The 26,066-nt window shown below is 46.9% G+C and overlaps 1 protein-coding gene across 1 annotated transcript in view; it reads left to right on the forward strand.

Moving 5' to 3' along the window:
• Window positions 1–444: 444 nt before the first annotated feature.
• The window catches only part of LOC112262500 (WD repeat and FYVE domain-containing protein 3-like), a 66,363-nt gene continuing 40,741 nt past the window's right edge, over window positions 445–26,066 (forward strand). The window contains exons 1-2 of the mRNA XM_042331147.1: window positions 445–818; window positions 21,711–21,921. Coding sequence (XP_042187081.1) covers window positions 787–818; window positions 21,711–21,921 — 243 coding nt within the window. The 5' untranslated portion in view covers window positions 445–786. The remainder of the gene's footprint in view (window positions 819–21,710; window positions 21,922–26,066) is intronic.

Below are 26,066 nucleotides of genomic sequence, written 5' to 3' on the forward strand. Positions count from 1 at the left end.
GTATATTCCTGTCCTTGTGTGTGTGAGGGAAGTTGACCCCCCCCCCAGCCCCCAGATGGTATGTTCCTGTTCGTTTCCCCACCAGCCCCTTTACACCACCCGTAGTTAGCAGTTATTTCTCCCCTGTTCTCAAGCCCAGATGGTATCTTCCCGCCCTGTTGAGAGAGACTGACCCTCCACCACCCCCTTTTCTAACCCTTAGGTGGTATGCTCCACCATTTGCTGTACCTCACCATGGGTAGGCCTAGCAGTTATATCTGCTGTTCTCAAGCCCAGATGGTATCTTCCTGTCCTGAATGCCCCCCCACCCCAACCTCAAGATGGTGTGTTCTGTCCTGTTGTGATGGTGCCTCCCCCTTCCTGCCACCCTCCCCCTACCCCGTAGTACCCACTCTACCCGCGTGGTCTGTTGTGAGGCAGGTGACAGGGAGGGGGGAGGGGGGGGAGGGGATCAGCTGTGCCAGTCCCTGAAGGCCACACCACACTGACTGCCTGCCTGTACGCTGGCACACACAGTTCCAGGCACTGCCAACACAGAGATAGAGCTGTGCCTCCAGCCTACCCTCGTCACCAAGTCTACTGAGCCACTCTGGATACCACTGATGTCTTAGTAACCGGATGGCAAACAACCAAATGCAGATCAACATTATCCTTCGTCTTCTCTATCGAACATGAAGCCCTTTGCTCGGGGCTAAGAGGAGAGGGGATTTTCCTCGTCTTGGTTTTTGTGGAATTGGAGGGTATTAATTCTGCGTCTCTGTGTCTGTCGTGAGGTGACATCTTGAGATGCTGACAGGACACCTGGAGAAGAACAGCAGGTATGGAAACATAAAAAGGGCTCGGTTGGTGGACGGTGGTGGTGATGAGGCTTGTCTCCGCGGTGACCGGGGGTTTTTGTTTTACTGTTCAGTGAGAGCTTATCGGACACGCGCAGCGGATTGATTTGCGGCATTGATCGACGTGAAATGGCTTCTTCTTCTGTGCTGTGTGTCGATGGAACACCGAGGAGGGATTGTCAAGAGACAATCTGTGCAAGGAGTGTGGGACCATCAGGGTTGTTTGGTTATACCCGTTTGTCTTGTTTTGTTAGTTTTAGTGTAGCCTATAAATTGCTATGATCCGAAACTAAATAATAGTTGATTTTTCATTCTTAAGATACATATTTGGTAGACTTTTAAAACAACACACAACTCTTATTTGTCATTGTGCCCTAAGCTTGTGTAATGCCCCACATTGACAAGGGCTGAAGAAAGCTTATATTTGTAGCTTCTGGAAATTGCATAAAAACATTAGGCTCATTTATACCTCAGGCCTTTTCTTCTCAGAGAAAGGAAGACTTTCTGTTTACTAAATTAAAGCAGATTTTAGAGGCAGATGACTTTGCTCAAGACATGGGTAGAAGTTGTATGGTCTACGGACAGTAGGATATGGGTAGAGGATGTATGGTCCACGGACAGTAGGATATGGGTAGAAGATGTATGGTCCCGTACAGTAGGATATGGGTAGAGGATGTATGGTCCACATACAGTAGGATATGGGTAGAGGATGTATGGTCCACGTACAGTAGGATATGGGTAGAGGATGTATGGTCCACGTACAGTAGGATATGGGTAGAGGATGTATGGTCCCGTACAGTAGGATATGGGTAGAGGATGTATGGTCCACGTACAGTAGGATATGGGTAGAGGATGTATGGTCCACGTACAGTAGGATATGGGTAGAGGATGTATGGTCCACGTACAGTAGGATATGGGTAGAGGATGTATGGTCCACGTACAGTAGGATATGGGTAGAGGATGTATGGTCCACGTACAGTAGGATATGGGTAGAGGATGTATGGTCCACGTACAGTAGGATATGGGTAGAGGATGTATGGTCCACGTACAGTAGGATATGGGTAGAGGATGTATGGTCCACGTACAGTAGGATATGGGTAGAGGATGTATGGTCCACGTACAGTAGGATATGGGTAGAGGATGTATGGTCCACGTACAGTAGGATATGGGTAGAGGATGTATGGTCCACGTACAGTAGGATATGGGTAGAGGATGTATGGTCCACGTACAGTAGGATATGGGTAGAGGATGTATGGTCCACGTACAGTAGGATATGGGTAGAGGATGTATGGTCCACGTACAGTAGGATATGGGTAGAGGATGTATGGTCCACGTACAGTAGGATATGGGTAGAGGATGTATGGTCCACGTACAGTAGGATATGGGTAGAGGATGTATGGTCCCGTACAGTAGGATATGGGTAGAGGATGTATGGTCCACGTACAGTAGGATATGGGTAGAGGATGTATGGTCCCGTACAGTAGGATATGGGTAGAGGATGTACGGTCTTCATCTTATGTAATGCAGGGTCCACGCATTTTGAAATGACAAAATTATATTTATTCTCTTACGAGTCCATCATAAAGGTTATTGACATTCATTCGTAGTCTGCTTTCATCAATTTCAAGATGTACTGATCGAAACGTGTGTGTGTGTGTGTGTGTGTGTGTGTGTGTGTGTGTGTGTGTGTGTGTGTGTGTGTGTGTGTGTGTGTGTGTGTGTGTGTGTGTGTGTGTGTGTGTGTGTGTGTGTGTGTGTGAGCGCTGGGCTGGGAGCCTGAGGTAAATGATGTGTAAACTCGCTGATATAAAAATGATTATGATGGAGGTGGGTCTGGATGTGGTGTGTCAGGCCTTGTTGACTGAGGTCGTAATAGAAAGGATGAAACACTCTTGACATCTCTGTCTCTCTCAGGGTCGTGTCTTGACTTGCTTGGCATGAGATGTGGGCTACTTCCTGTACGTTCTGGCTCTTACCTCAGGCTGTAGAGAGGGCTCTAGATGGGAGTTTTAGCGTGGACATTGCCAACTCCGATAATGGCAAAGATACAAAGATTAGTCCTCATTCTATCTCTGTCTCACTGCCCCAGACTGTTGTTGTGACTCGAACTATGTTTTTGTTGTTGTTGTGACTCGGACTATTTTAGTTTTTGTTTCGACTCAGGCTATGTTGTTGTTGCTGTTGCGACTCAGGCTATGTTGTTGTTGCTGCTGTTGCGACTCGGGCTATGTTGTTGTTGTGACTCGGGCTATGCTGTTGTTGCTGTTGCGACTCAGGCTATGTTGTTGTTGCTGTTGCGACTCAGGCTATGTTGTTGTTGCTGCTGTTGCGACTCGGGCTATGTTGTTGTTGTGACTCGGGCTATGTTGTTGTTGCTGTTGCGACTCAGGTTATGTTGCTGTTGCAACTCGGGCTGTGTTGTTGCTGCGACTCGGGCTGTGTTGTTGCTACGACTCGGGCTTGCTGCGACTCGGGCTGTGTTGTTGCTGTTGCAACTCGGGCTGTGTTGTTGCTGCGACTCGGGCTGTGTTGTTGCTGTTGTGACTAGGGCTGTGTTGTTGCTGTTGCGACTCGGGCTATGTTGTTGTTGTTGCGACTCTGACTATGTTGTTGCTGTTGTGACTCGGGCTGATGTTGTTGTTGTGACTCGCACTATCTATGTAGGCTAGTAGGTGAAGACTCAATAGCAGTTAGTGGTTTTTATATATTTCTTTGGTCTCTGCTGGGACATGCATTTGAGATTGCCCCATGTACACCTAAACCAGGCCTATACCAAACCTTTGCGGTTTTCCAGGACCCAGACCAACCTGCTGGATTTAAAATGGTGTTTTCATGAGGAGTGTATAAAGACTATCATGTTACTGAATCTGACCAGCTGTACAGCGGGGGGAAAAGCTCCATTGTTGACACTTGCTTCATTGAAAATATGTATTTATCATAACATGTTTAGGAATTCACAGATTTTTGTCAGCAGTTCTAGTTTTTTTTTTTTTTTTTTTTTTTTTCTTAGTGGATTTTCCAGGCTCCTCCACCATCCCCTGACTAGCCTGTCCTGTCACAGCAGAGCCGTGTTACTGTGGTTACGGCACAGAGGCGTCGTCCCAAATGCCACTCTATTCCCTAGTGCACTGGTCAAAAGTAGTGCGCTATATAGGAAATAGGGTACCATTACTGCACACTGCATAGGGAATAGGGTCCTATTTGTGACGGAGCCAGAGGAAGCCACACAGTCCCTTTTGAAGAGTTGTTAGGCCTGGGTCTCAAATGGCACCCTATGGAGTCTCAAATGGCACCCTATTTCCATAGGGCTCTGGTCAAAAGTAGTGCACTACATAGGGAATAGGGTGCCATATGGTTCTGGTCAAAAGTAGTGCACTACATAGGGAATAGGGTGCCATAGGGCCCTGGTCAAAGTAGTGCACTACATAGGGAATAGAGTGCCATTTGAGACACAATAATATTTTACCCTGGACACTTTATCTTACAGGAGTTTGTGCTAACTGCTCTTTGAGAGGTTTGTTGAAGCTGGCGTGCCTCTAGGAGAATGCCTTGGAAAAGACTGAAGCTGGCGTGCCTCTAGGAGAATGCCTTGGAAAAGACTGAAGCTGGCGTGCCTCTAGGAGAATGCCTTGGAAAACACTGAAGCTGGCATGCCTCTAGGAGAATGCCTTGGAAAACACTGAAGCTGGCATGCCTCTAGGAGAATGCCTTGGAAAACACTGAAGCTGGCGTGCCTCTAGGAGAATGCCTTGGAAAAGACTGAAGCTGGCGTGCCTCTAGGAGAATGCCTTGGAAAACACTGAAGCTGGCGTGCCTCTAGGAGAATGCCTTGGAAAAGACTAGAAAATAAGAAGAGGAGTCAACATTCCTGGAAGGCCTTTTGTCTTGTTGTTCACTTCCCAGCTGCATCCCAAATGGCACCCTATTCCCGACATAGCGAACTACTTTTGACCACAGCCTTATGGGCCCTGGTCAGAAGTAGTTTTCTATGTAGGGAACAAGTTGCCATTTGGGACACACATCCTATTGTCAAGTCTATTCCTCTTCTAAAACGCTTCAGCTGCAGGTAGCCTAGTGGTTAGAGCGTTGGACTAGTAACCAGCAGGTAGCCTAGTGGTTAGAGTGTTGGACTTGTAACCAGCAGGTAGCCTAGTGGTTAGAGTGTTGGACTAGTAACCAGCAGGTAGCCTAGTGGTTAGAGTGTTGGACTAGTAACCAGCAGGTAGCCTAGTGGTTAGAGTGTTGGACTAGTAACCAGCAGGTAGCCTAGTGGTTAGAGCGTTGGACTAGTAACCAGCAGGTAGCCTAGTGGTTAGAGTGTTGGACTAGTAACCAGCAGGTAGCCTAGTGGTTAGAGTGTTGGACTAGTAACCAGCAGGTAGCCTAGTGGTTAGACTGTTGGACTAGTAACCAGCAGGTAGCCTAGTGGTTAGACCATTGGACTAGTAACCAGCAGGTAGTCTAGTGGTTAGAACATTGGACTAGTAACCAGCAGGTAGCCTAGTGGTTAGACCATTGGACTAGTAACCAGCAGGTAGTCTAGTGGTTAGAGTGTTGGACTAGTAACCAGCAGGTAGCCTAGTGGTTAGAGTGTTGGACTAGTAACCAGCAGGTAGCCTAGTGGTTAGAGTGTTGGACTAGTAACCAGCAGGTAGCCTAGTGGTTAGAGTGTTGGACTAGTAACCAGCAGGTAGCCTAGTGGTTAGAGTGTTGGACTAGTAACCAGCAGGTAGCCTAGTGGTTAGAGCGTTGGACTAGTAACCAGCAGGTAGCCTAGTGGTTAGAGTGTTGGACTAGTAACCAGCAGGTAGCCTAGTGGTTAGAGTGTTGGACTAGTAACCAGCAGGTAGCCTAGTGGTTAGAGCGTTGGACTAGTAACCAGCAGGTAGCCTAGTGGTTAGAGCGTTGGACTAGTAACCAGCAGGTAGCCTAGTGGTTAGAGCGTTGGACTAGTAACCAGCAGGTTGCTAGGTCGAATCCCCCGTGCTGACAGGTTAAAAATCTGTCGTTCTGCCCCTGAACAAGGCAGTTAACCCACTGTTCCCCGGGAAGGACATCGTTGTATATAAGAATTTGTTCTTAAACTGACTTACCTAGTTGAATAAAGGTAAAAAATAATGTAATGCCACACTGTTCTGTTGAATTTGTTTTGTGGAATCGGTTTGATTGTTGTATGTTGTTGTTCTCCACGGTTAAGGATGTATTTTTGTCAAGTAAAAACGTCAGTTTACGAAACAACAACAGCGACTTTCATTGAGGACTGACTTCTGGATTTCAATGGTTGTGCTTCAACTAGGTAGACCTGCACTCTCACTAGTGTAGCTAGTTGGCTTATCCTGGACAAGTTAGAATGACCAAACTGGTGAACACTTTGTACATTATTCAGTGTTTTGTTTGTTTCAATTCAATATCGTTGTCTTTGTTTCTTCATTTTTCAATGAGAATCCCTCTTTTCATTAACAGGATGAATTAATTAATTTTAATTATATAATAATTAATTGATGAATTATGCTGCTATCTAGGTTATGTAGGCTTTATTTCCAATGTTACCAGGCGTTTGCAAGTAAGGTCCATTGAGACTGTCATAATGGATACTTTGCTTTTAAAAGGTGACTACACTTCCTGTTTTAGCCTAATTTTAGATTTGGTTCTGTAAGATGTGCTAGTGACCATGACTGAATTCAAAAAGGAGTTGGTTTCAGGGTGTGGTTTGATGTAGGTGTCTCTTGTGTGTGTGTGTGTTTGCTTTTGGAGGAGTTGGCTGGTGTGTGACCGGTGACAAAGTTGGTTTAACTTTGGATAGCCTATCTCGGGCCTAGTTAGGAACCGTCCAAATAAATTAAACATTGTAAATGACACAAAATAATCGGCCCCCCCCCAAAAAGTGCTCGTAATCAAATGGAACGACCCAGCAGTCTCCAGTAGTTGGCTTTGTCTTTCCATTGTCTGCCTATGAGGTAATAGAGAAAGGATTGAAGTGAACAGGAACCTGATTACAGGGAGATGGATATTTGTAGTCGGTAGGTATGTACATCTTTCCCTTTTCAAGACCATTTGATTATGTACCTGCGCTTTTGGGAAAGTTTAAAACATTTTTTTTTTTACACATTTTGTTACGTTACAGAATTATTCTAAAATTGATTAAAGAGTTGTTTTTTCCTGTGGGAAGCATTGGAGTCAACATGGGCTAGCATCCCTGTGGAACGCTTTCCACACCTTGTAGAGTCAACATGGGCTAGCATCCCTGTGGAACGCTTTCCACACCTTGTAGAGTCAACATGGGCCAGCATCCCTGTGGAACGCTTTCCACACCTTGTAGAGTCAACATGGACCAGCATCCCTGTGGAACGCTTTCCACACCTTGTAGAGTCAACATGGACCAGCATCCCTGTGGAACGCTTTCCACACCTTGTAGAGTCAACATGGGCTAGCATCCCTGTGGAACGCTTTCCACACCTTGTAGAGTCAACATGGACCAGCATCCCTGTGGAACGCTTTCCACACCTTGTAGAGTCAACATGGGCTAGCATCCCTGTGGAACGCTTTCCACACCTTGTAGAGTCAACATGGGCTAGCATCCCTGTGGAACGCTTTCCACACCTTGTAGAGTCAACATGGGCTAGCATCCCTGTGGAACGCTTTCCACACCTTGTAGAGTCAACATGGACCAGCATCCCTGTGGAACGCTTTCCACACCTTGTAGAGTCAACATGGACCAGCATCCCTGTGGAACGCTTTCCACACCTTGTAGAGTCAACATGGACCAGCATCCCTGTGGAACGCTTTCCACACCTTGTAGAGTCAACATGGACCAGCATCCCTGTGGAACGCTTTCCACACCTTGTAGAGTCAACATGGGCTAGCATCCCTGTGGAACGCTTTCCACACCTTGTAGAGTCAACATGGGCTAGCATCCCTGTGGAACGCTTTCCACACCTTGTAGAGTCAACATGGACCAGCATCCCTGTGGAACGCTTTCCACACCTTGTAGAGTCAACATGGACCAGCATCCCTGTGGAACGCTTTCCACACCTTGTAGAGTCAACATGGGCTAGCATCCCTGTGGAACGCTTTCCACACCTTGTAGAGTCAACATGGGCTAGCATCCCTGTGGAACGCTTTCCACACCTTGTAGAGTCAACATGGGCTAGCATCCCTGTGGAACGCTTTCCACACCTTGTAGAGTCAACATGGGCTAGCATCCCTGTGGAACGCTTTCCACACCTTGTAGAGTCAACATGGGCTAGCATCCCTGTGGAACGCTTTCCACACCTTGTAGAGTCAACATGGACCAGCATCCCTGTGGAACGCTTTCCACACCTTGTGTGGTTTCAACTCAAAATTAGGAACGTGTTCCTAACGTTTGGTATACTCAGTGTACACATTATTATTATTATTTTTTAAGCAAAACTATGGCTGATGAACCTGAATAATTACAGGTAAACTATTTTGAGGAAGTGTATACTGGCTACGGCATCTCAACATGAACAAACAGTACTATTGGTGCTTTTTCTCTCGTTTTTCAAGCGAAGGTCTTTTTAAGGGTGTATTCGAGCACAGTCGTTGGGCTAGGTACTGGGGCGGCAGGGTAGCCTAGTGGTTAGAGTGTTGGACTAGTAACCAGCAGGTAGCCTAGTGGTTAGAGCGTTGGACCAGTAACCAGCAGGCAGCCTAGTGGTTAGAGCGTTGGACTAGTAACCAGCAGGTAGCCTAGTGGTTAGAGTGTTGGACTAGTAACCAGCAGGCAGCCTAGTGGTTAGAGCATTGGACTAGTAACCAGCAGGTAGCCTAGTGGTTAGAGCATTGGACTAGTAACCAGCAGGTAGCCTAGTGGTTAGAGTGTTGGACTAGTAACCAGCAGGTAGCCTAGTGGTTAGAGTGTTGGACTAGTAACCAGCAGGTAGCCTAGTGGTTAGAGTGTTGGACTAGTAACCAGCAGGTAGCCTAGTGGTTAGAGCGTTGGATTAGTAACCAGCAGGTAGCCTAGTGGTTAGTGTTGGACTAGTAACCAGCAGGTAGCCTAGTGGTTAGAGCATTGGACTAGTAACCAGCAGGTAGCCTAGTGGTTAGAGCGTTGGACTAGTAACCAGCAGGTAGCCTAGTGGTTAGAGCGTTGGATTAGTAACCAGCAGGTAGCCTAGTGGTTAGAGTGTTGGACATGTAACCGGAAGGTTGCAAGTTTAAACCCCCCCCAGCTGACAAGGTACAAATCTGTCGTTCTGCCCCTGAACGAGGCAGTTAACCCACTGTTCCTAGGTCGTCATTGAAAATAAGAATTTGTTCTTAACTGACTTGCCTGGTTAAATAAAGGTAGAAAAAGGGTACCAGCCGAACCGAAGCACGCGGAAAGCCTTCACAGTCTAATGCCGATAGCCCATTATCAAACAGGCCAACTCCTGTAATGAAGAGTCATCTTGAAATGTCATAGCCACTTCCTCAAAAATATTTTATTTTGATTGTTCAGGTTCGCTGTCAGCCATAGTTACATCATACTGCCTCCACATTACGTTATACTGCCTCCACATTACATTATACTGCCTCCACATTACATTATACTGCCTCACATTACATTATACTGCCTCACATTACATTATACTGCCTCCACATTACATTATACTGCCTCACATTACATTATACTGCCTCCACATTACGTTATACTGCCTCCACATTACATTATACTGCCTCCACATTACATTATACTACCTCCACATTACATTATACTGCCTCCACATGACATTATACTGCCTCCACGTTACATTATACTGCCTCCACATTACATTATACTGCCTCCACGTTACATTATACTGCCTCACATTACATTATACTGCCTCCGCATTACATTATACTGCATCCACATTACATTATACTGCCTCCACATTACATTACATTATACTGCCTCCACATTACGTTATACTGCCTCCACATTACATTATACTACCTCCACATTACATTATACTGCCTCCACATTACATTATACTGTCTCCACATTACGTTACGTTATACTGCCTCCACATTACGTTATACTGCCTCCACATGACATTATACTGCCTCCACGTTACATTATACTGCCTCCACATTACATTATACTGCCTCCACGTTACATTATACTGCCTCACATTACATTATACTGCCTCCGCATTACATTATACTGCCTCCACATTACGTTATACTGCCTCCACATTACGTTATACTGCCTCCACATTACATTATACTGCCTCCACATTACATTATACTGCCTCCACATTACATTATACTGCCTCCACATTACATTATACTGCCTCCACATTACATTATACTACCTCCACATTACATTATACTGCCTCCACATTACATTAAACTACCTCCACATTACATTACATTATACTGCCTCCACATTACATTATACTGCCTCCACATTACATTATACTGCCTCCCCATTACATTACACTGCCTCCACATTACATTATACTGCCTCACATTACATTATACTGCCTCCACATGACATTATACTGCCTCCACATTACATTATACTGCCTCCACATTACATTATACTGCCTCCACATTACATTAAACTACCTCCACATTACATTACATTATACTGCCTCCACATTACATTATACTGCCTCCCCATTACATTACACTGTCTCCACATTACATTATACTGTCTCCACATTACGTTACGTTATACTGCCTCCACATTACATTATACTGCCTCCACATTATATTATACTACCTCCACATTACATTACATTACATTATACTGCCTCCACATTACATTATACTACCTCCACATTACATTACATTACATTATACTGCCTCCACATTACATTATACTGCCTCCACATTACATTATACTGCCTCCACATTACATTATACTGCCTCCACATTACGTTATACTGCCTCCACATTATATTATACTGCCTCACATTATATTATACTGCCTCACATTACGTTATACTGCCTCCACATTACGTTATACTGCCTCCACATTACGTTATACTGCCTCCACATTACGTTATACTGCCTCCACATTACGTTATACTGCCTCCACATTACGTTATACTGCCTCCACATTACGTTATACTGCCTCCACATTATATTATACTGCCTCCACATTACATTATACTGCCTCCACGTTACATTATACTGCCTCCACGTTACATTATACTGCCTCCACATTACATTATACTGCCTCCACATTACATTATACTGCCTCCACATTACGTTATACTGCCTCCACATTACGTTATACTGCCTCCACATTACGTTATACTGCCTCCAGCTCACATTGTAAAGTGGTGGGTGATGCTCTGGTCCTGCCTATCGTTGAATATACATTACGCACTCGAATGGGAGGTGCACTTTAATTATCAGTTAAGATTGAGAATTTAATATAGTAGCTATTTTTAAACCTGGCCATCAAAACAGTTTTTAACACGTGATTGCAGCTACTCTGGTGTTGTCTGACAGGTGGTATTCCCCTAACTAGTCTCTGTCTGACAGGTGGTATTCCTCTAACTAGTCTCTGTCTGACAGGTGATCTTCCTCTAACTAGTCCCTGTCTGACAGGTGGTATTCCTCTAACTAGTCCCTGTCTGACAGGTGGTATTCCTCTAACTAGTCCCTGTCTGACAGGTGGTATTCCTCTAACTAGTCTCTGTCTGACAGGTGGTATTCCCCTCCTCTAACTAGTCTCTGTCTGAAAGGTGGTATTCCTCTAACTAGTCCCTGTCTGACAGGTGGTATTCCCCTCCTCTAACTAGTCTCTGTCTGACAGGTGGTATTCCTCTAACTAGTCTCTGTCTGACAGGTGGTATTCCTCTCCTCTAACTAGTCTCTGTCTGACAGGTGATATTCCTCTCCTCTAACTAGTCTCTGTCTGACAGGTGATATTCCTCTCCTCTAACTAGTCTCTGTCTGACAGGTGATATTCCTCTAACTAGTCTCTGTCTGACAGGTGGTATTCCCCTCCTCTAACTAGTCTCTGTCTGACAGGTGGTATTCCTCTAACTAGTCTCTGTCTGACAGGTGGTATTCCTCTCCTCTAACTAGTCTCTGTCTGACAGGTGATATTCCTCTAACTAGTCTTTGTCTGACAGGTGGTATTCCTCTAACTAGTCTCTGTCTGACAGGTGGTATTCCTCTAACTAGTCTCTGTCTGACAGGTGGTATTCCTCTAACTAGTCCCTGTCTGACAGGTGGTATTCCTCTCCTCTAACTAGTCTCTGTCTGACAGGTGATATTCCTCTAACTAGTCTCTGTCTGACAGGTGATATCCCTCTAACTAGTCTGTCTGCTGTGCGCCAATTTAATTCCACAAAATGATGTAAATTAACCTATAGACTGACATGCATGACCGTTAACCGTTAACCAGTCCCTGCTTTTGACTTATCCCTGAAACCACAGCTGGTTGGGTAATTGTATACTAGCTTACTACATTTTACTTAGACGTGATCTCGTTCTCCATGCAATTCATTACCAAATGAAACCAGCCAATACGTTTTGGAAGGAAGCTGTAAAAGCCTCTATGCCCATTATTGAGAGAGGAGAAATTAAGGGAAACGAGCTGAGGTAAGCAGTAATTGGAAAAACCTGATTTGGCTGCAAATGGTGAGAATTAATTCATGTCTAGGCCTTTTCTCTTTATTCTGTGAGTCAGGAAATAGAAGGAAGATAGAAAGTCTCTCAGAGGGCCTCCCGAGTGGCGCAGTGGTCCAAGGTACTGCATCACAGTGCTAGCTGTGTTACTAGAGATCCTGGTTCGGGTCCAGGCTCTGTCTCAGTGGTCTAAGGTACTGCATCACAGTGCTAGCTGTGTTACTAGAGATCCTGGTTCAGGTCCAGGCTCTGTCTCAGTGGTCCAAGGTACTGCAGTGCTAGCTGTGTTACGAGAGATCCTGGTTCGGGTCCAGGCTCTGTCTCAGTGGTCTAAGGTACTGCATCACAGTGCTAGCTGTGTTACTAGAGATCCTGGTTCGGGTCCAGGCTCTGTCTCAGTGGTCTAAGGTACTGCAGTGTTAGCTGTGTTACGAGAGATCCTGGTTCAGGTCCAGGCTCTGTCTCAGTGGTCTAAGGTACTGCATCGCAGTGTTAGCTGTGTTACTAGAGATCCTGGTTCAGGTCCAGGCTCTGTCTCAGTGGTCTAAGGTACTGCATCGCAGTGTTAGCTGTGTTACTAGAGATCCTGGTTCAGGTCCAGGCTCTGTCTCAGTGGTCTAAGGTACTGCATCGCAGTGTTAGCTGTGTTACTAGAGATCCTGGTTCAGGTCCAGGCTCTGTCTCAGTGGTCTAAGGTACTGCAGTGTTAGCTGTGTTACGAGAGATCCTGGTTCAGGTCCAGGCTCTGTCTCAGTGGTCTAAGGTACTGCAGTGCTAGCTGTGTTACGAGAGATCCTGGTTCGGGTCCAGGCTCTGTCTCAGTGGTCTAAGGTACTGCAGTGCTAGCTGTGTTACGAGAGATCCTGGTTCGGGTCCAGGCTCTGTCTCAGTGGTCTAAGGTACTGCAGTGCTAGCTGTGTTACGAGAGATCCTGGTTCGGGTCCAGGCTCTGTCTCAGTGGTCTAAGGTACTGCATCACAGTGCTAGCTGTGTTACTAGAGATCCTGGTTCAGGTCCAGGCTCTGTCTCAGTGGTCCAAGGTACTGCAGTGCTAGCTGTGTTACGAGAGATCCTGGTTCGGGTCCAGGCTCTGTCTCAGTGGTCTAAGGTACTGCATCGCAGTGTTAGCTGTGTTACTAGAGATCCTGGTTCGGGTCCAGGCTCTGTCTCAGTGGTCTAAGGTACTGCATCACAGTGCTAGCTGTGTTACGAGAGATCCTGGTTCGGGTCCAGGCTCTGTCTCAGTGGTCTAAGGTACTGCATCACAGTGCTAGCTGTGTTACTAGAGATCCTGGTTCAGGTCCAGGCTCTGTCTCAGTGGTCTAAGGTACTGCATCGCAGTGCTAGCTGTGTTACGAGAGATCCTGGTTCAGGTCCAGGCTCTGTCTCAGTGGTCTAAGGTACTGCATCACAGTGCTAGCTGTGTTACTAGAGATCCTGGTTCAGGTCCAGGCTCTGTCTCAGTGGTCTAAGGTACTGCAGTGCTAGCTGTGTTACGAGAGATCCTGGTTCGGGTCCAGGCTCTGTCTCAGTGGTCTAAGGTACTGCATCGCAGTGTTAGCTGTGTTACTAGAGATCCTGGTTCGGGTCCAGGCTCTGTCTCAGTGGTCTAAGGTACTGCATCACAGTGCTAGCTGTGTTACGAGAGATCCTGGTTCGGGTCCAGGCTCTGTCTCAGTGGTCTAAGGTACTGCATCACAGTGCTAGCTGTGTTACGAGAGATCCTGGTTCGGGTCCAGGCTCTGTCTCAGTGGTCTAAGGTACTGCATCACAGTGCTAGCTGTGTTACTAGAGATCCTGGTTCGGGTCCAGGCTCTGTCTCAGTGGTCTAAGGTACTGCATCACAGTGCTAGCTGTGTTACGAGAGATCCTGGTTCGGGTCCAGGCTCTGTCTCAGTGGTCTAAGGTACTGCAGTGCTAGCTGTGTTACGAGAGATCCTGGTTCGGGTCCAGGCTCTGTCTCAGTGGTCTAAGGTACTGCAGTGCTAGCTGTGTTACGAGAGATCCTGGTTCGGGTCCAGGCTCTGTCTCAGTGGTCCAAGGTACTGCAGTGCTAGCTGTGTTACTAGAGATCCTGGTTCGGGTCCAGGCTCTGTCTCAGTGGTCTAAGGTACTGCAGTGCTAGCTGTGTTACTAGAGATCCTGGTTCAGGTCCAGGCTCTGTCTCAGTGGTCTAAGGTACTGCATCACAGTGCTAGCTGTGTTACGAGAGATCCTGGTTCAGGTCCAGGCTCTGTCTCAGTGGTCTAAGGTACTGCATCACAGTGCTAGCTGTGTTACTAGAGATCCTGGTTCAGGTCCAGGCTCTGTCTCAGTGGTCTAAGGTACTGCATCGCAGTGCTAGCTGTGTTACGAGAGATCCTGGTTCAGGTCCAGGCTCTGTCTCAGTGGTCTAAGGTACTGCAGTGCTAGCTGTGTTACGAGAGATCCTGGTTCAGGTCCAGGCTCTGTCTCAGTGGTCTAAGGTACTGCATCACAGTGCTAGCTGTGTTACTAGAGATCCTGGTTCAGGTCCAGGCTCTGTCTCAGTGGTCTAAGGTACTGCATCGCAGTGCTAGCTGTGTTACGAGAGATCCTGGTTCGGGTCCAGGCTCTGTCTCAGTGGTCTAAGGTACTGCAGTGCTAGCTGTGTTACTAGAGATCCTGGTTCGGGTCCAGGCTCTGTCTCAGTGGTCTAAGGTACTGCATCACAGTGCTAGCTGTGTTACTAGAGATCCTGGTTCAGGTCCAGGCTCTGTCTCAGTGGTCTAAGGTACTGCATCACAGTGTTAGCTGTGTTACTAGAGATCCTGGTTCAGGTCCAGGCTCTGTCTCAGTGAGATCCTGGTTCGGGTCCAGGCTCTGTCTCAGTGGTCTAAGGTACTGCATCACAGTGCTAGCTGTGTTACTAGATATTCTGGGTTAGAGTCCAGGTTCTGTAGCAGCCGGCTGTGACCGGGAGACCCATGGGGGCGGTGCACAGTTAGGGGGGGGGCTTGGTCCTTGTCCCATCGCGCACTAGCGACTCCTGTGGCGGGCCGGGCTCAGTGCACGCTGACACGGACGCTAGGTGTAACAGTGTTTCCTGCGACACATTGGTGCGGCTGCCTTCCGGGTTAAGTGGGCATTGTGTCGAGAAGCAGTGCGGCTTGGATGGGTTGTGTTTCGGAGGACGCGCGGCTCTCGACTTTTGCCTCTGTCCGTACGGGAGTTGCAGCGATGAGACAAGACTGTAACTACCAATTGGGTAGAAAGGGGTAAAGTCAAAATGAAAGAAGACTTGGCTCCATTGTTTAGCCTCATCGTCACTATGTAGGTTTACGTCATATAGCGTAGGCCCTCATTCTGATCGTACAGTCATCCTGACACAGTTAATCCTGACTGGGTTGATCATGGCTTTTGTTTAACATGTCCTGAACTGACCTTTCCTTTTCCTCATGCCCTGACAACAGGGCTGCAAGACATATGTTTTGGTTTGCCATGGTAAATTATTGATTGTCCATAATCTCTGAAACAAAATCTCTGGATCGGCAGGTAGCCTAGCGGTTAGAGACGCGAGCCTGCAACTGGTGGGTTGCCAGTTCGAATCCCGGGTCCAACAGGAAAAATCGGGTGGGAAGTAATCTGGCAACCGGAGGGTTGCTGGTATCAAATCCAAGTTGGAATTTCCTGCCATTGTGCCCTTGATCAAGGCACTTAACACCACCACAACAGCTCCCCGGGCACCGGTGTACCCAGTGTCAGCCCCCTACACCTCTCCAAACGCTGTAATAATGTGTATATCTTTTGGACGCAGGGCTTAGTCTGTAATTGGTTTAACATTGAACAAAAAAAAAACTGATTTAGGCTTCAATCATTCACAGCATTTCGGGGAAAGGAACAAAGAATTTGCTAACGAGTTACTGTCTATAAATGTAAACCTGCACATTGAAAATAAACCTAAAATCCATCACATGTTGGCGAACTAAACCTAGGCTGCTACGTCTTATCACATTCTGCAGGCCTCTGTAACGTTTTTTTGTTGTCCAGGAATGAACAATATTAGGCCTTCCCTAGCTACTATGGTTATCTCAGACAGGCAGAGTTATTGGTAGGGCTTTAGAAAGGGAATGTAGCAGAGAGAGGAGACGTTGTGCTAGCTCGCAGGGAAAGAACAGACCCTCAGCTACCTCAGCGTCGTAAACAGGGAACCTGAGCTACCGTTGTTGTGTGTGTCACTGACTCGATTGGCAGATTTTTGTGTGATCTGTGTCTGAGACCAAAATCTTTCCGTTACACTTATAAAGGAGCACTACCCCACTTTCAGAGACCAGGGTGCTGTAACTCGGTTTCAGTGGAAGGAGATGCAGGCTGGTAGCCTGGTGGTTAGAGGAGGCAGGTAGCCTGGTGGTTAGAGGAGGCAGGTAGCCTGGTGGTTAGAGGAGGCAGGTAGCCTGGTGGTTAGAGGAGGCAGGTAGCCTGGTGGTTAGAGGAGGCAGGTAGCCTGGTGGTTAGAGGAGGCAGGTAGCCTAGTGGTTAGAGGAGGCAGGTAGCCTAGTGGTTAGAGGAGGCAGGTAGCCTAGTGGTTAGAGGAGGCAGGTAGCCTAGTGGTTAGAGGAGGCAGGTAGCCTAGTGGTTAGAGGAGGCAGGTAGCCTAGTGGTTAGAGGAGGCAGGTAGCCTAGTGGTTAGAGGAGGCAGGTAGCCTAGTGGTTAGAGGAGGTAGCCTAGTGGTTAGAGGAGGCAGGTAGCCTAGTGGTTAGAGGAGGCAGGTAGCCTAGTGGTTAGAGGAGGCAGGTAGCCTGGTGGTTAGAGGAGGCAGGTAGCCTAGTGGTCAGAGCGTTGGGCCAGTAACCCAAATGTTGCTAGATCGAATCCCCGAGCTGACAAGGTAAACATTTGTCCTTCTGCCCCTGAACAAGGCAGTTAACCCACTGTTCCCAGGCCGTCATTGTAAATAAGATGTTGTTCTTAACTGACTTCCCCAGTTAAATAAAGGAAAAATCAAAATACAAATCAATGTAGACATCGATTTATTTATCGTGATTTATTTAAAAAAAAAATGTTCAGGCTATATTGTTGGCGAAATAGAGAGGTTTTATCACAAAGTTGATCATTTTTAAGCTCCAACTTTATGCCAAATTAGTTTTTTGCGTTGTGACTTCTCCATACACAGAAGTTCAACATGACGTTTCATCTGTCTGTACTAGTTCAATTCTGCCCACGTGTCATAGTGAGGGTGTCAGAGCCGTGAGGGGATGGCAGGACAGCCCACGTGTCATAGTGAGGGTGTCAGAGCCGTGAGGGGATGTCACTACAGCCCACGTGTCATCGTGAGGGTGTCAGAGCCGTGAGGGGACGGCAGGACAGCCCATGTGTCATCGTGAGGGTGTCAGAGCCGTGAGGGGATGGCAGGACAGCCCACGTGTCATAGTGAGGGTGTAGGATCGATATAGTTATTGTTTTTGACTATATATCGTATCGTCTTGACAATAACGGCTGTACCTGCACCAAAACTCCAGTATTTTTTACTTCATAGCTTCTTCATCTTCATCAAATAAAGGTGAAATAAAACAATAAATAGAAATCTTCTTTATAAATAGGGAGCCATTTTGATTGCGACACTTTTAATTTCCATGACTGATCAAAATTTGTTTTCTCATGGCTCTCTCTCGCCCCTTCCGCAGCAGACATATGGTGATCGATATATCTTTTTGGAACTTTTGAAGCGCAATAAAATCCCAGTATCAAATCGCAATACATATCATATCAATACATATCATATCGTATCAATGCATATCGTATCAATGCATATCGTATCAATACATATCATATCAATACATATCATATCGTATCAATGCATATCGTATCAATGCATATCATATCAATGCATATCGTATCAATGCATATCAATACATATCATATCGTATCAATACATATCATATCAATACATACCATATCAATACATATCATATCAATACATATATCATATCAATACATATCATATCAATACATATATCATATCAGTACATATCATATTGTATCAATACATATCATATCGTATCAATACATATCATATCATATCAATACATATCATATCAATACATATCATATCGTATCAATACATATCATATCAGTACATATCGTATCATATCAATACATATCATATCAATACATATCATATCAGTACATATCGTATCAATACATATCATATCAATACATATCATATCGTATCAGTGCATATCATATCAATACATATCGTATCAATACATATCGTATCAATACATATCATATCAATACATATCGTATCAATACATATCATATCAATACATATCATATCAGTACATATCGTATCAATACATATCATATCAATACATATCATATCAATACATATCATATCATATCAATACATATCATATCAATACATACCGTACCAATACATATCAATACATACCGTATCAATACATATCAATACATACCGTATCAATACATATCAATACATATCGTATCAATACATATCGTATCAATACATATCTTATCAATACATACCGTATCAATACATATCAATGCATATCGTATCAATACATATCTTATCAATACATACCGTATCAATACATATCGTATCAATACATATCAATACATATCGTATCAATACATATCTTATCAATACATACCGTATCAATACATATCAATACATATCGTATCAATACATATCTTATCAATACATACCGTATCAATACATATCTTATCAATACATATCATATCAATGCATATCACATCAATTCATATCATATCATATCAATACATATCAATGCATATCGTATCAATACGTATCTTATCAATACATACCGTATCAATACATATCGTATCAATACATATCAATACATATCGTATCAATACATATCAATACATATCATATCGTATCAATGCATGTCGTATCAATACATATCATATCAATACATACCGTACCAATACATATCTTATCAATACATACCGTATCAATACATATCAATGCATACCGCATCAATACATATCTTATCAATGCATATCGTATCAATACATATCAATACATATCGTATCAATACATATCGTATCAATACATATCTTATCAATACATACCGTATCAATACATATCAATGCATATTGTATCAATACATATCTTATCAATACATACCGTATCAATACATATCAATACATACCGTATCAATACATATCTTATCAATGCATATCGTATCAGAACAAAAGTATTGTATTGTGAGATCCCTGGCAATTCCCAGCCCAAATTCCATTTGAGGAAGATCCAAATTCATAATAATAATTTTTCGGTCGCGTTCACGCAGAATGCCTTAATAATCATGGAAGAAGTTTCATTGCTGGTATTTTTTGCATTTAGCTTAGTACATTTCCTCATAGCAACAATAATGGATATATGTGTGTCTTTATCCTACAGTGTATTCTACACACTGTAGCCACAGTAAACAACTACAGTACTAGTCAAAGGTTTGGACACAGGAACTCAATCAAGGGTGCCAGGAGAATGCCAAAGCTGTCATCAAGGCAAAGGGTGGCTACTTTGAAGAATCTCAAATATATAAAATATATTTTGATTTGTTTAACACTTTTTTTGTTGTTGGTTACTACATGATTCCATGTGTGTTATTTCATTGTTTTTATATCTTCACTATTATTCTACAATGTAGAAAATAAAGGAAAACCCTTGAATGAATATGTATCCAAACTTTGGACTGGTACTGTATATCAGGGATGGGGAACTTTGATAGTGGGGGGGGCACAACAAATCTGAACTCCTCTTGAGGGGCCACAGTGGCTCGTGGGTCTGTGTACCCACATGCAGTCAGAGCCGGCCATAGTCTTTTAGGGGCCCTAAGTGAAATTTTGTTGGGTGACAAAAATGTGCCTTCGTTCTTACGGACTCTCCTCTCTCACGGCCTCTCCTCTCTCAGGGCCTCTCCCCTCTCACGGCCTCTCCTCTCTCAGGGCCTCTCCCCTCTCACGGCCTCTCCTCTCTCAGGGTCTCTCCCCTCTCACGGCCTCTCCTCTCTCAGGGCCTCTACTCTCTCAGGGCCTCTCCTCTCTCAGGGCCTCTCTCACGGTCTCTCCCCTCTCTCAGGGCCTCTCCCCTCTCACGGCCTCTCCTCTCTCATGGCCTCTCCTCTCTCAGGGCCTCTCTCACGGTCTCTCCCCTCTCACGGCCTCTCACGGCCTCTCCCCTTTCAGGGCCTCTCCCCTCTCAGGGCCTCTCACCTCTCAGGGCCTCTCCCCTCTCAGGGCCTCTCCCCTCCCAGGGCCTCTCCTCTCTCACGCCCTCTCCCCTCTTAGGGCCTTTCCTCTCTTAGCCCCCCCCCCTCAGGGCCTCTCCTCTCTTACGGCCTCTCCTCTCTTAGGGCCTTTCCTCTCTTAGGGCCCCCCCTCAGGGCTTTCTCTCTTAGGCCCCCCTCAGGGCCTCCCCTCTCAGGGCCTCTCCTCTCTTAGGGCCTCTCCTCTCTTAGGGCCTTTCCTCTCTTAGGGCCCCCCTCAGGGCCTCTCCTCTCTTCTCTTAGGGCCTCTCCTTTCTTAGGGCCTCTCCTCTCTTAGGCCCCCCCTCAGGGCCTCTCCTCTCTTAGGCCCCCCTCAGGGCCTCTCTCTTACGGCCTCTCCTCTCTTAGGGCATCTCCTCTCTTAGGGCCTCTCCTCTCTTAGGCCCCCCCTCAGGGCCCCCCTCAGGGCCTCTCCTCTCTTAGGGCCTCTCCTCCCCCCCCTCAGGGCCTCTCCTCTCTTAGGGCCTCTCCTCTCTTAGGGCCTCTCCTCTCTTAGGGCCTAGGGCCTCTCTCTCTTGGGGCCTCTCCTCTCTTGGGGCCTCTCCTCTCTTAGGGCCCCCCTCAGGGCCTCTCCTCTCTTAGGGCCCCCCTCAGGGCCTCTCCTCTCTTAGGGCCTCTCCTCTCTTAGGGCCTCTCCTCTCTTAGGCCCCCCTCAGGGCCTCTCCTCTCTCAGGGCCTCTCCTCTCTTAGGGCCCCTCTCTTAGGGCCCCTCTCTTAGGCCCCCCCCTCAGGGCCTCTCCTCTCTTAGGGCCCCTCTTAGGGCCTCTCCTCTCTTAGGGCCTCTCCTCTCTTAGGGCCCCTCTCTTAGGGCCTCTCCTCTCTTAGGGCCCCTCTCTTAGGGCCCCCCCCCTCAGGGCCTCTCCTCTCTCAGGGCCTCTCCTCTCTCAGGGCCTCTCCTCTCTTAGGGCCTCTCCTCTCTTAGGGCCTCTCCTCTCTTAGGGCCCCTCCTCTCTTCAAAGCACTTCCTGGAAAGGTACAGTAAAATTAAATAGAAATTAAGTCATTTTCCTGCTCCCTCCTCAGGGCTGGCTTTGGCCGGACGAAGCCGCTCAAGATGAACATGGTGAAGAGGATCATGGGTAGGCCGCGGCAGGAGGAGTGTAGCCCGCAAGACAATGCACTTGGCCTCATGCACCTCAGACGCCTCTTCTCAGAGCTCTGCCACCCTCCACGTCACATGACCCAGAAGGAGCAGGAGGAGAAACTCTACATGATGCTGCCCGTCTTCAACAGGGTGAGTAGGGGTTATGATTGGTTGGTTGGTTGATTCATTGGAGGACAAGCTCTACATGATGTTGCCCGTTTTCAACATGGTGAGAGTCAAACTCAGTGCTTGGTGGCTTGGCTTGCATCCCTCTCAATAGATCTCAATAGATCTCTGTAAAGGTTAAGTTCATGTGTCAACCTCAGTGCTTGGTGGTTTGGCTTGCATCTCACTCAATAGATTGGTTGGTAGATCTCTGAAGGTTATGATTGGTTGGTTGGTTGGTAGATCTCTGTGAAGGTTATGATTGGTTGGTTGGTTGGTTGGTAGATCTCTGTGAAGGTTGTGATTGGTTGGTTGGTTGGTAGATCTCTGTGAAGGTTATGATTGGTTGGTTGGTTGGTTGGTAGATCTCTGTTAAGGTTATGATTGGTTGGTTGGTTGGTAGATCTCTGTGAAGGTTATGATTGGCTGGTTGGTTGGTAGATCTCTGTGAAGGTTATGATTGGTTGGTTGGTTGGTAGATCTCTGTGAAGGTTATGATTGGTTGGTTGGTTGGTAGATCTCTGTGAAGGTTATGATTGGTTGGTTGGTTGGTAGATCTCTGTGAAGGTTATGATTGGTTGGTTGGTTGGTAGATCTCTGTGAAGGTTATGATTGGCTGGTTGGTTGGTAGATCTCTGTGAAGGTTATGATTGGTTAGTTGGTTGGTAGATCTCTGTGAAGGTTATGATTGGTTAGTTGGTTGGTAGATCTCTGTGAAGGTTATGATTGGTTAGTTGGTTGGTAGATCTCTGTGAAGGTTATGATTGGTTAGTTGGTTGGTAGATCTCTGTGAAGGTTATGATTGGTTGGTTGGTTGGTAGATCTCTGTGAAGGTTAAGTTCATGTGTTCAACGTAGTGATGTGAATTAGAGAAAAGAAAGCAGAGATACACATGAAGTCTTACTGCCTACGGAGCAGCAATAGGAATAGGAACTGCCCCTCCCTACCTTCAGGCTATGCTCAAACCCTACACTCCAGACCCTACACTCCAGACCCTACACTCCAGACCCTACACTCCAGACCCTACACTCCAGACCCTACACTCCAGACCCTACACTCCAGACCCTACACTCCAGACCCTACACTCCAGACCCTACACTCCAGACCCTACACCCCAACCCCTACACTCCAGACCCTACACCCCAACCCCTACACTCCACTACAAAACCATGGTGCTTGCCTACGGAGCAGCAAGAGGAACTGCCCCTCCCCACCTCCAGGCTATGCTCAAACACTACACCCCAACCCGAGCACTGCGATCTACCACCTCTGGTTTCTTGGCCTCGGGAGGGCTGCTGCCGCTCAGCCCAATCAGAGCTCTTCTCTGTCCTGGCACCCCAATGGTGGAACCAGCTTCCCCCTGAAACTAGGACAGCGGAGACCTTGGCTATCTTCCCGAGAACATCTGAAACCCTACCTCTTCAAAGAGTATCTTAAATAATCCCACAGCACCCTGCCCCCCACTAAAAACATTATTTTGTGAACTAACACTCACTCTTGACTTCTCTCTCCCCACTAGCGCTGACTTTGCTGATCGCTACTTTGAGGGAAAATTTCCTGACACTAACCACCTTTTTAATCCATAGTTTCTAAGCGATTAGTTAATTAGTTAATTAGTTAATTAGTTAATCCATAGTTTCTAAGCGATTAGTTAATTAGTTAATCCATAGTTTCTAAGCGATTAGTTAATTAGTTAATCCATAGTTTCTAAGCGATTAGTTAATTAGTTAATCCATAGTTTCTAAGCGATTAGTTAATTAGTTCATTAGTTAATCCATAGTTTCTAAGCGATTAGTTAATTAGTTAAGACATAGTTTCTAAGCGATTAGTTAATTAGTTAATCCATAGTTTCTAAGCGATTAGTTAATTAGTTAATCCATAGTTTCTAAGCGATTAGTTAATTAGTTAATCCATAGTTTCTAAGCGATTAGTTAATTAGTTAATCCATAGTTTCTAAGTCTTAATTAACGTGTAAAAAATAAATCACGACCCGCTGTCATGGAAACAGGAAGTTTCGGTACATTTTTTAATAAATTCCGTCAGATCATTTGTGATCTTTTTTTTTGTGTCTGTAAATTGAATGATGTAAGAAATAGTCCGTATAAACCTAAATGCCAAATATTGATTTAATAACCGTCATATCAAAGTTAACTTGAAGTCACGGGATCACATGATGTCTGGTCCACCCACTACAAAAGCATGCAGTTCTATTCGGCTACAGATGAAATAAGTTGTGATGAACTTCACCGGGTGGTGAAAGAGCACAGTGATTATTAACTTGATGCTCCTTTCTAATAAATATCAAGGGTCTGATTCTGGTGACTTGATGATCGATGCTTGACCGCCATTTTGACAAATACAAATATTCTCGCTCTTAATAATCTCTTCATGTATTGTAGACCCTACCCTACCCCCAGAGTCTACCCCCCACCCCCGCAGAGCCTACCCCCCACCCCGCAGAGTCCCCCCACCCCCAGAGTCTACCCCCCCGCAGAGCCTACCCCCCCCCCCACCCCCCACCCCGCAGAGCCTACCCCCCCCCCCCACCCACCCCCCACCCCAGAGCCTACCCCCCCACCCCCCCACCCCACAGAGCCTACCCCCCCCACCCCACAGAGTCTACCCCCCACCCCCCACCCCCACCCAGAGCCTACCCCCCCCCCCACCCCACCCCCCAGAGCCTACCCCCCCCACCCCACAGAGCCTACCTCCCCCACCCCACAGAGCCTACCCCCCCCCCCCCACCCCACAGAGCCTACCCCCCCCCCCCAGCCTACCCCCCACAGAGCCTACCCCCCACCCCCCCACCCCCCCCACAGAGCCTACCCCCCACCCCCCACCCCCCACAGAGCCTACCCCCCCCCACCCCACAGAGCCTACCCCCATCCCCCCCCACCCCACAGAGCCTACCTACCCCCCCCACCCCACAGAGCCTAGAGCCTACCCCCCCACCCCACAGAGCCTACCCCCCCACCCCACCCCCCTCCCCCACAGAGCCTACCCCCACCCCACAGACCTCCCCCACCCCACAGAGCCTACCCCCCACCCCACAGAGCCCCCCCCACCCCACAGAGCCTACCCCCCCCCCCACCCCACAGAGCCTACCCCCCACCCCCACCCCACAGAGCCTACCCCCCCCACCCCACAGAGCCTACCCCCCCCCCCACCCCACAGAGCCTACCCCCCACCCCACAGAGCCTACCCCCCCCCCCACCCCACAGAGCCTACCCCCCCCCCCAGCCTACCCCCCCCACAGAGCCTACCCCCCCACCCCACAGAGCCTCCCCCCACCCCACAGAGCCTACCCCCCACCCCACAGAGCCTACCCCCCACCCCACAGAGCCTACCCCCCCACCCCACAGAGCCTACCCCCCACCCCCCCACCCCCCCCACAGAGCCTACCCCCCACCCCACAGAGCCTACCATCCTTGGCCAAGAACAAACTAGTCACATTTGCTATTTAACAGTTAGTATTAAAACAATCAGTAGAGGTGATAATTCATGGAAACATATTGAATGGTAGATTTTTATTCAGTACATGGAAACTTAAACGATGCACTATGTCATCTCTATGTCATCACTATGTCATCACTATGTCTATGTCATCACTATGTCATCACTATGTCATCACGCACTGATCTTTATTCTCAACAATTCAGTTTGGTGGAAACACACCACTGGAAAATGTGGATATTTTCTTTATGCAGATTTGAGAATATTTGCATAAATCTGTTGCCAATTGAATGGACCCTAGCTACTGGAACCCCTAGCTACTGGAACCCTAGCTACTGGAACCCTAGCTACTGGAACCCCTAGCTACTGAACCCCTAGTTACTGGAACCCCTAGTTACTGGAACCCCTAGTTACTGGACCCCTAGCTACTGGAACCCCTAGCTACTGGAACCCCTAGCTACTGGAACCCCTAGCTACTGGAACCCCTAGCTACTGGAACCCCTAGCTACTGGAACCCCTAGCTACTGGAACCCCTAGCTACTGGAACCCCTAGCTACTGGAACCCCTAGCTACTGAACCCCTAGTTACTGGAACCCTAGCTACTGGAACCCTAGCTACTGGAACCCTAGCTATTGAACCCTAGCTACTGGAACCCTAGCTACTGAACCCCTAGCTAC

The sequence above is a fragment of the Oncorhynchus tshawytscha genome, linkage group LG12, assembly GCF_018296145.1.
Source record: "Oncorhynchus tshawytscha isolate Ot180627B linkage group LG12, Otsh_v2.0, whole genome shotgun sequence".
In the NCBI taxonomy this organism is placed as follows: domain Eukaryota; kingdom Metazoa; phylum Chordata; class Actinopteri; order Salmoniformes; family Salmonidae; genus Oncorhynchus; species Oncorhynchus tshawytscha.